Raw genomic sequence first — 11090 nt, forward strand, 5'->3', positions numbered from 1 at the left:
TTTTGTCAAGATACTTCGATATTAAAACCTGCAGATCTACAAATCTGGGCTTTGATGTAGGAGTGGAGTTGCTTTCGGTTTGGATAATGTTTAAAAACTATATTTTGCAACTTGCCCTTAATGAGTTCAAGGAGGACACAACCTCGTTGTGAATAACAGACTCAAGGAGTCAAGGGATTAAAACTAACAAATGCCTGGTTGAAATTAGCAAGGTTATGAGAAAGACTAGATGGTGTCCTTTGGGGTGAGGAAAAGCCGAGATTATGAAGACTTTATGCCGAAGAAACAATTCATCATGTTGATGAACAATGCTCAAAATGAACATGTCCTTGTGAAAGTCAAGATTTCCCTTTTTCGTGAACTTTTAAGACTTGTATAGGTACATGACCCACGTAATTAGGAGTACTGGATGTGTGTCAGAAGTAAACAAAGCTATTCATTCAAATTCGATGCGCTGTCATCATTTTTTGATCATTGGCTTGGGCAGAAATGTAATACCTCGTAATCAAATGTTGTCTCGGAAATGTCATCTTTGGATATCTCTGATTCAAAGTGAGTTATCACATGATTGAATTGGCACCTTGTGGATTGCAGTCGCATAATAAGAGTCTTGAGTGAGATTCTCAGATGGCCCTGGATAAAACAGAGACCCGACTTTCTCCGCTTGAAATTCGAGGATCGTCATGTTGTTCTCAATTCTGATTCTCACTAAAGCAGGCCGAATGTTTCGTGTCCCAGCACAAATGCTCCATGGGACAGCCCATCCCTGATTTTTTTTGCTCAAGCACTCGAGCAAGTCTTGACGATAGCCTGTGTGGTCTTGAGTATGTACGTGTGCCCAACAACGTAAGACCTATACATCTTCTGTATGTACACACGACCAGCAGACGCTGGCCTGAGGATTTCTGTTTTGAAGCTGGAACATGCAGTTGGTAAAAACATAGGTGGAGAACGCAGAAGTCCTTCGACCTTGTCGACGGGAGAAAATTCGACCAAAGCTCTTTCTTGCCACAGAACGGGGAATTATGAGCTAGGCCTTTTTGTGTAAGTGTGAGATTGCTTTGATTGGGAATTGGTGAACCGCAAACTCCAATATGGCTGAAGGAAGGAGAAAACTGGAGCAGGACTCTCAAATTGGTAAGCAATTCTCTTTCGTATCATACATTGTGAGTACGGTGATCTTGACCAGAGCACCTCAAATGTTGCACAAGTATATACTGTATGTTCGTAGACTAGAACACATGGCCTTGTGTCCAAATAATGGTCTAACTTTAGCGTTTCATTTCATGAGGAAAATATCAAACGCGGATTGATTTGTTGTTTTTTTCTTTCGTGCATTTCGCGAACCTCATCACGTTTGTGAGCTTGATTTGAAAACAGTAGATGTAAGTGGATTCTGACAAGGCGACACCGTGTTTTACCCTGCCTAAAAGTCGGAAAGACGGCGAACGATCAGACATTCATGCACTTTACTTTTGAGGCCAAGAACAAAGGCTCTTTCTCGTTGTTTGACTAACGAGCGACGAACGGCAGGAGACCCTCACATCAGCAATGACGTTCAAATTCTGAACCAACTATGAACGAACACTTTCAGTATCAGTTGGACTGGCGGCTTGCGAGAAACATCCAGGTTGTTAGAACTCATTGTCTACATCCACATTTGGTAATTCCAGTAATACCATACTAAACATTCAATTCAAAGTATTTCTTTAAAGATGGTGTTGAAATCAACCCGAAAAATGTGTCCCGTCGCAGGGCCTCGCCTCAATGGAAGGGTCACTTTGACAAGCTCTCTGACAAATGGGGGACCATCAGCTCAGCCTCAAGTTCTGTGGCAGGTTCGATTGGTTAGAATCTAAGCTTGTGTTCACTCACTTGGATTTCAACCTCTTGATTGTTGTGCTGTCTGGACTAATTTCAACAAGTTCGTTTCCTCCCAAAACAAATTATACGCAGTATTTGATTGGTCATTGGAAATTCTCACAAACAACATCCGAATGGATTCGGAAGTGACACCATTTAGTACCACACAATTGCCGACACGAACACTTGACACCATTAATCGTTTGAGATCAAGTAGTGCTCTTTCATTGAAATGTCGTGACAAATGAAGAGGGTTTCTTTCCATTGGCAATAGATTTTTTCAAAACTGACGTAATTCTAGGATCTCTACCAACCTCACCAATTCCATACCATCTTTGGGGGGATCTGGAGAAGCAGAAAGAGCAAGGTGGATATCCATGGACTCATCTAAGTCACAATCAAGAGGAGGAGGTGTGGATAGATCCTCTGAAACTTCCCAGAGACATATCCGCGTAAGTGGAGAGGACATGTTGCCGCCAAAGTGACTGACTGACTGACTGACTCATGAGTCATGAGCGAATCTTACTTTAGCTTAGCGTACTATATATTTCCCTCGAGTCAATGTTGATTAATGCTCGTTGCATGGTGACATTGGTATGTTCCAGGGCCACCATACGAAGGAGAGATAAGAGCATCCCAAGGGAATGGTTTCATCTACCAGAGGGAGCAGAGCCTCCTTCAGTGGAGGAGCTTCTCCGAGAGTCGTCGTCAGATGATGATAATGTTGATGATACTCAAGGCGCTCAACGAGCCAAATCTCCACCTTTGTGTGGACGGGGTAGAAGCAAGTCCCGAGAGCGAAAGCTGAACAAGCATAAACTGTCATCACAGGCACAAGACCTTCAAGCCGAGTATGAGATAGTGCACCCAGTACCACCCCAAGATAATCCATTCGCCTCTGAATCTTCGCTGAAAGGGTTATCGAGTCCATTCACAACTTACAATGCATTGCCTAGTCATGATCAGACATCTACCAATGCAGAAATTTCCAGGATTAATCAGGAGGCAAACGATCCCCACGTCCACCTTAAACAAGAAATCGTTATCAATAAAGAGGCTGAAGATGACTCTGACTCGACAGGATGTTTTCCTCTCACAAGGCGGTCAAGATCACGAAGTAAATCAAAAGAAAAGAAAACTGGAAAAAGATCAACCAGTAGACATCAGAGCGAAAACGCCTACGCCTTACCACCACGGACGGACGTTCCTGGGCGTGAGGGTCAAATATCCCCGCCAGAGGTGAATCGAGATAAGAAACCAACTCCAAAGTCAATCAAAACTAAACATCAAGGCGGTAAATCTAATAGCTCTCGTGATGAAGGCTACGAGCCAGTCGGGCAAAGGAGAACAGGCTTTGAAGGCACCAGTAGTTTGGTTAAATTGGATACGCGGGAAGGAACCAATCCATTCCTCATTGAAGACAACAGTCCAAACATAACCAAAGAGTACGAGGATGTCCAACCCTTTGGCCCCCCACTTCTAAACAATGGACAGAGCCGATCACCTCAGCAACAACGTAGCAAAGAACGATTAGAGCAGATAATGATTGAAGAGGAACTGAAAATGAAGAAACTCACTAATAACACCACGCCAAGTTCAAGAGACGTGCCTCTAAGTAATACAAACAACGTGGAAACGAATCTAAAAATCGACCAAGCTTCGAATCCATTTGAAATACCTGAAGAGGCGAATGTTGCAATTGGAACATCTTCTGAAATGGGAAATGCCAGTCCAGCCAAAATTGACCGAGCCAAAGAAGAGTCGGATCAACATGAAAAAGAGGTTGCTAAGCAGAAAGCGAAGCAAATTGCAAAATTAAAAGAGAAACAAACCAAAGAAGAAGAAAAAAAAAGGGAAAAGAATGCCAAGGAAGCAAAATCAAGAAAAGAGAAGGAAGAACAACCGCAAAGGGAAAAACGCGATAAAGAGGAAAAGCTCCAAAAAATAAGGGAAGGAAAACTGCAAAAGGAAAAGGAAGAGAGGGAGGAAAAACTTAGAAAAGAGGAAGAAATCTTGGAAGAAAAGTTGCGCAAAGAACAATTGGTTATCGATGAAAGACTACGTAAGGAAGAGGCCAAAGAGGAGAAGCGACAAAAAGAAAGAGATGTCAAGGAGGAAAAATTACGAAGGGAAAGAGAATCCAAAGAAGAGAAACAACGCAAGGAGAAGGAGATCAAGGAGAAAAAAGAAAGTCAATCTCAAGAACCCACAAGGCAAAAGGAGAAAGAGGCCAATGGCAAAGTGAGCAAGAATGAATTGGAAAGAGAACAAAGCAATACGACACTACATGACCATAATATTGCGCCACCAGAGGTAGGGAATGGACTCTCAAAGCATGATCAAAAACCAAATGCAACGGATGATACTGACAACAAAAAATCCATGGAGTCATCCAAAGTCAAGCAAGAATCAAACTCCCAAACAACAAATCTAAACGAAGAAAGATATTCAGAAGCTATTCCTAAAAACGACGAAGACCTGAATCCATTTGGCGATGATAGGAAAGCAAAATATCAAGACAAATCCAAAACAGAGGAGCCTTCGACATTGCAGAACCCTTTTGAGGAAGGTGTCTTTCCTACAAATGAGCCGTTGCACATTGACAAAAACGATTGGGATCTGATCAAGCAAGAGCTATTCCACGAAGATGGTGATGCACAGGAAATCATATTCACACCATTTGAAAAGGATGATGAGACACCAATGGATGTCAACAGACTTGAAAAACAGGCTCAAGATCAAATAGCAGAACTTTTTCAAAGTAACACTTTGGAGAAGAAAAAACGGAAAGAAGGTGATGCTTTATCCAAACAGAATGACGAATATGAGGACGTCGCAGAATTAAGTGCAGAAGAGTTGAAAAAGAAACAACAAGAAGATGAGGCCTCAAGGCAACAGAGATTGAAGGCTCAGTACCTGAAGGAGCAAGAAGAACTCAAAGCAAAGAAGGATGCAAAACGAAAGAACAAGAGGAGGGATAAATCACAAGACAGTAAGCTTTCATTCTCCTTCTTTAGCTCCTCATCATCCCAAAAAGGTGGGGATGATGATGAAATGGAAGGTCTTGTGAAACCATCCCATTCATCAAGATATTCTTTGGAGACAAACGGCTCTGAAATGCTTGACTCACATTCACGAATTTCCAAAAAAGAGCGAGCTAAATTGGAAAAAGAAGCCCAAAAGGAAAAAAAGAGGATTGAGAAACTGGAGAAGGAACAGCAGAAAATTGAAAAGAAAGAAATGGAGGAGAAAAGCAAGCAAGATCAGCTGATAAAACAAGCTGAATTGGCCAAGCTGGCAAAAGAACAGAAAGAAGAACAGAAGAGGAAAAAGCAAGAAGAGAAAGAACACAGAAAAAATGCTCAAGAAGAAAAGGACAAAAAACAGACAGAATTGGCTAAGCTTGCATTGCAACAGAAAGAAGACGAAAAAAAGAAAAAAGAGGAAGAAAAGGAAAGAAAAGAAAAAGGAAAGAGAGAAAAAGAGATGAAGCAAGCGGAATTGGCCAAACTAGCTTTAGAGCAAAAGCAGGAGGCTAAACGCAGGAAAGAGCAAGATAAAGAAAGTAAAGAGCAGGCACAAAAAGAGCATGAAATGAGGCAAGCAGAGTTGGCCAAGCTTGCGCTTGAGCAAAAGGAAGAGGAAAAGAGGAGGAAGTTGGAAGAAAAGGAGACCAAAGATAATGCAAAGAAGGACCAAGAAATGAGGCAGGCAGAATTGGCCAGGCTCGCCTTTGAGCAGAAAGAAGAAGAAAAGAGAAGAAAGTTAGAAGAGAAAGAGAATAAAGATCTTATGAAAAAGGAAGAGGAGAAAAGACAGGCAGAATTAGCTAAGATTGCCCTTGAACAAAAAGCAGAGGAAAGAAGAAGAAAATTAGAAGAAAAGGAGGACAAAAATCGGACAAAGAAGGAACAAGAAAAGAAGCAAGAAGAATTGGCGAGGCTAGCTCTTGAACAAAAGGAAGAGCAAAGGAAAAAGAAATTGGAAGGAAAAGAGGAAAAAGATCGCATGAAAATGGAAGAGAAAAGAAGACAAGAAGAATTGGCAAAGCTTGCACTTGAGGAAGAAGAAGGAGAAAATAGACAGAAGGTGGAAGAAAATGAGGTTAAAGATCGCATAAAAAAGGAAGAAGGCAAATTGGACATGGCATCTAGTCAACAAAAGAAAAAAACCAATCTGGATCCACACTCGCAGAAATGTAGAGAAACACATTTACTAACTCAAGATAACAAAGACAGTGTTCCCAAGGAGAAAACAATTTCTACCTCAGATATGCATGACCTTGAACAAGAAAGTGACATCACGAATGAGTCTAACATAAGGGAACAAGAACTTAAAATCGAGCAGCAGAAAAAGGAAATTGACGATATGCAAATGCTTATCAGCTTGGCAAATGAAGAACCCCCCAAGTCATCCGACCTTAATGAAGGAAATTGGCCCGTGAATCAAAATGTTCCGCCTCTTCATGAAAGTACAGCTCAATCCAACGGTGGTCAAAAATCTGGAAAAGAAGAGATCTCAAATTCGCGCAAGGACCTAAATAAACGTTCTTTCTTGAGCAAGTTATTCCATACGAAAAGCGGAAAGGCAAAATCAATGTCAAATTTGGATGATCCTGCGGAGACAAAAGAAGACGAGCGGTATGTTGGTTAAATCCTTGTTTGCCGCTCTTTGCAATCCAATTCAAATTGATTCACACACCTTTCAGAACTTTTGAGCCCGTAATATTCTCGGCCTCCTCGGCTCGCCCCACAATTGAGCCCTCAAATCTCAGTCCAGAAGAAAAAGATGCAAATAAAACGCGCCCTACAAGGTAAGTGAATTTGAAACGATGTAGCCGTGACAACACTTCGAGATTGAAGGCATACCTTTCGAAACCCTGCTCGATGCGAATGATCAGTAATTTATGTCGTAGACATTTTAGAGGACACATCTGAGACACTCTTGGAAGAAGTGTTGGCAAACGTTCTTGGCCCAAAAGCTCCCAGGACTTTTGACGGTGTGCGTAGGTGAAAAATGAAAGCTCAGGGTAACCTATGGGAATGTGCCCTCCTCGGCCAGAGCGAGCCACTCACACACTTTGTAGCTCATTGTTGTGGAGCTCGTCATACGGGCTAGGAGGGGTAATCATCGTCATTCTGGCCTAATAAGTACACGACTTCCAAGGAGGTTGTTCATCCAGGACTGAAATGGCTGTTTGAGAGAAAAGTAATGCTCTCCGTCGATTTGGTCTCTCCTCTTGCCTCCATGGGAGTCTATGGACCCTTTGAGTCTTTGGGATCGCAGGTTTAATAAACTTGGAAAAGACGATAGTGTGCCAATAGTTCCAGAACTACCAACCCAAGAGTACTTGACATTCGAGGCACTTCAAAGGGAGGAAGAAATCTCGGACGAAGAAAGTGATAGTGCCGTCAGAAAGAGTGTTGGTAACGATTCCTCAGGTTATCTGGACTCAGATATTAGTCAAGGTTGCTTTGCATCTGTAAGATCGCGGTAAGTTATGTACCTCACCTACATACTCATTGTCGTAGCACATCTTTGATTGTATTCATTGACGATAAGATAATATGCTCCATAGAACCACCAATGTATTATTTTGATTGATTGGACCATTGTGTGACAAAATCCAAAAAAACTGCTTTCACAGAATGATTGAGAAGACATCGTATTACAAGACTATTCTTAATATAGCAAAGAAATTGATTGGGATCAATAGCTTTCAGTGTGCATTCTTTTACAGAGGGCAATCGAACTGGGAGAGATGAGTTTTAGACAATTAAAGATAACTTGCAATACTTCACTTGAACCGTTAAGTTTCCGTGCATTACTCTTCATCCCCATCAGTTTTTTCCCTCACTCTCGTCGGTCCATTCGATCTGATCACTGTTACAGTGTCTCCGCAAAGCAGGATTTTGCAGTGTCCTAAACCACACTGTGCACGCTGTACTTCGAATCATCTGACTGTTAGCTGCGGAGAGAGTCTTGAAACAAACTGGACGATGTCCAACTTTTGAAGGTTCAGTAGGGTAAGGAGACATGCAAATGGCCTCGCACATTTCGTCGTCCTAGTGCGGTCACAGTAGGGGAGAACAAGCAAGAAATTCCTCAGCTAGGCAAGATGGAGAGCGTTCATTCTCTCTGACGTGGATTGAGGCCTAATTGATTGACACCTTGGGTCCCGCTTTTCAGTGAACATCTCTACGAACCAATTTTGGGGAGCCCCAAACCATCCCCATTAGCGGATCGTAAGGATCAGCTCAAGGAGATTGTCGAATCGCCCACGGAAGACAATCAAGATTCACCACCCGGACTGCCCCTAAAGAACAAGAACAAACGCGCCAAACATAGGTCACAAGAAGCACCTGAAGCTATGGCTGCCAAGACTTCTAATAGGTAGGAACGTCGTTCCGAGGTTTGACCTTGGTTGGGTGGATGAGGTTTCAACACTCACTCAGGAATTGATGGCACTTTTTGTTTGATCTATGCAGTACCTCCTTCTGGAAGTTTGGCTCCAAGAAAAACAATGATGAACCGGATTTGGTGAAGAACGGGTTCCATGACGAAGATGACGCGGAGGAGGATGAAGAGGATATGGACACCTCCTCGGCAGGGGGCAAAGACCGGTTAGCATTGGACATTGCATTGTTGGGCATAGCAGAATAAGGTTTTGAGAGAGTAAGTGCGTTTCAAACCTTTAGGAAAAGTCGCGACCGGAAGAAGAAGCCGGGTTTGGGAACCAAGATGAAGAACTTTCGGCTCCCATCACCTGGAGAAGTGGCAAATGGCTACTTAAGTTCGAACTTTCATCAAAAGAACTTCAAGCAACCGTTGGTCAGTCGTTCACGTATGGAAGATCAAGATTTGCAACGGATTCGACAACTCACTGTCGAGCGGAATACCCCGTCTGAATTGGCGTCGCTTTCGCACCCCTTTGACATCCCTTTGCCTAAATTCAGGAAAAACCGAAGCAAGAGCAACAAGCGTGACGAGAGTGAAAGGTACAGGAAACGGAAACGCACGTGTTTAAGCTGGTTGGTTGGTGGCACCCTTTTCACGTTGACCTTTTTTTAGTGAGGATGGTGGGCATGCACCCAATCGGCTTTATGGAACACTGCCTAGATCTTGGAGAGAGCAAAATCTGGTGACAGGTGTCAAAGAGAATGTTGATCCTAACTTGGTGAAGGAACGACAAGAGCTGGTCAAGACCAAGTCCCCATCTGAATTGGCACAATTTCGATCAATCACGGATTTCCCTGTTCCCTCGAAGATTCAGAACATTTTTTCGACCAACAAGAAGAACCCTCAACGTCAAGCTGAAAAGCGGAGGTAAAAATCGCAAAAAAAATAATCTACTACCCACGACATCGCTGATGATTATTTTTGGATCTGAGTTCAGACATAGCGCCTCTAGTGTTGAAGCAACTCCAGAGGGTTGGACCAAGAGCTTGCCAAGGTCCTGGAAGGATACTAAGCTCGTGACCAATGTTAAGGAATACCAACCGAATGATATTGTGAAGCAAAGACAGGAATTGGTGTCGACCAAAAAGCCTCATGAGTTGGCTCAAATCCATGGCTTTTCAGATTTCCCAGTACCAGCCCTCTTCAAACGATCAAGATCAAGCTCGGGCACCAGAGATAAAGAATCAAGGAAACGGTAATTCATTCGGGAAGAAAGGGTGATTTTTAGCAATGGCTGTGTAACTCCTGTATATAGTAGGTGCGTTTCTAAGTACCTTTGCCTAGACTAACGTCACATCCTCTACGTCTATGCAGAGCGAGCAGAACCAGCAGTGTGGTAAGCATCACTCGATCTGTGGGTGGAACTCTCTCAAGAGGATGGAAGGATACCAAGTTGGTGACCAAAGTCAAGGTCGAGCCCGACTCAGACACTCTCACCATGAGGAGGAACTTGATTCAGGCCAAGTCCCCGGCTGAGTTGGCCCAAATTACATCGGTGGCAGATTTTCCGATTCCAACTGCACTAGAGCACTTTTGGAAATCGGACAAACCCAAGGAAAGCGAAGGCACCGAGAAGAAAGGCACGCATAAGAGGTAGGTTCATGATGCCAGCAGATGATGCATCGAAGCCGAATTGTAATGCATGCTTATAATTGGCTTTTAGCATGTCGAATTTGGAAGATATGTACAGTAATCTACCTCGTGCCTTGAAAACTGAATGCTTGGTTCGGAGTAAAATCGAAGATGAAGAGGTGCTAAAGAAGCGCCAAAAGCTTGTGGAAACCATGAAACCTGGTGAACTAGCCTCCATCACTTCTATCTCGGATATTCCCATCCCAAGTGCCTTGGAAAACATCTTTAAGAGCTCGGACAAGCCAGAGCCTCCAGCCAGAAGAAACAAGGATATAGAGGAGAAGCGCAAGTAGGGCACACTACTTACATACATTTCAGCTCTAAGGTTTTGGTCCACTTCGCTTTTTCCCAATTACAGACGAAACCGATCCGTTGGTGCACTTTTAAGCTATGAAGGCCTACCTGAGAGCCTCAAAGCTGAAGTTCTAGTCCGATCCAAAGTGGAAGAAGATCCTGAGGAAGTGAGAGTGAGGCAAGAGCTGGTCAAGAACAAAACACCAAGCCAACTAGCATCAATCAATAGTTTTTCGGACTTCCCTTTGCCAAAGATGATTGATACTATGGTTAGACCCGGAAGGAGAACCCTCAAGAGCACTAAACAAAAGGATTTGGAGAAGAAACGAAGGTACTTTCATTCACATTATCACTCAAACTCATTGACTGGCATTTCAACTCACTCTCAAACTTATAGCCAAAGCTGGGCTAGCTTACCAGAGACCAGTTCAGGAATGTTTTCCTCCCTGAAGAGAGACTTGGAGGTCTCCAGGGTTCAAGAGCCAGATCAAGAGACCGTTCGCAAACGTAGAGATATGTTGAAAAATAAGTCGGTCTCCGATTTGGCGCAAATTGGCTCGTTGGCAGACTTTCCAGTACCGACAGTGTTCCAAAACATGGTGGGCACTTCTAAGCGAGATAAAAGCGTCGAGAAAAATAGGTGAGTGGGTCTTGTTCCTTCTTTTTCAGTCTTCCAAATGACCCAAATTGATTCCATTCGTTGGATGAGATCTGCTCCAAGCCTCTTAGGTTATTGTTTAAAAGGATATTTCTTGAGTAGAGTCCTCTGAAAATATAAAAAGAAACTACAGTAGTTTGGATGCCTAGCTTTTCGCCCTCCAAAGTAACAGATTTTCGAGATG

The 11090-nt window shown here is 43.0% G+C and overlaps 1 protein-coding gene across 9 annotated transcripts in view; it reads left to right on the top strand.

Annotated features, from left to right (window-relative positions):
- The first annotated feature begins 906 nt into the window (after nt 1–906).
- LOC131887810 (uncharacterized) overlaps nt 907–11090 on the top strand; it is a 19251-nt gene continuing 9067 nt past the window's right edge. For 3 of the 9 annotated variants that reach the window (XM_059236515.1, XM_059236517.1, XM_059236519.1), the window contains exons 1-15: nt 907–1137; nt 1595–1630; nt 1716–1838; nt 2165–2315; nt 2469–6503; nt 6572–6676; nt 8053–8256; nt 8352–8486; nt 8562–8861; nt 8935–9189; nt 9260–9517; nt 9637–9915; nt 9986–10243; nt 10313–10579; nt 10646–10888. In XM_059236515.1, coding sequence (XP_059092498.1) covers nt 1095–1137; nt 1595–1630; nt 1716–1838; nt 2165–2315; nt 2469–6503; nt 6572–6676; nt 8053–8256; nt 8352–8486; nt 8562–8861; nt 8935–9189; nt 9260–9517; nt 9637–9915; nt 9986–10243; nt 10313–10579; nt 10646–10888 — 6692 coding nt within the window. In that variant the 5' untranslated portion in view covers nt 907–1094. Of the gene's footprint in view, nt 1138–1594; nt 1631–1715; nt 1839–2164; nt 2316–2468; nt 6504–6571; nt 6677–6920; nt 7357–8052; nt 8257–8351; nt 8487–8561; nt 8862–8934; nt 9190–9259; nt 9518–9636; nt 9916–9985; nt 10244–10312; nt 10580–10645; nt 10889–11090 lie in introns of those variants that run through there. The other 6 variants (XM_059236520.1, XM_059236521.1, XM_059236522.1 and 3 more) reach the window with 4 other exon arrangements.

This window comes from Tigriopus californicus, chromosome 10 (genome assembly GCF_007210705.1).
Source record: "Tigriopus californicus strain San Diego chromosome 10, Tcal_SD_v2.1, whole genome shotgun sequence".
Classification (NCBI taxonomy): domain Eukaryota; kingdom Metazoa; phylum Arthropoda; class Copepoda; order Harpacticoida; family Harpacticidae; genus Tigriopus; species Tigriopus californicus.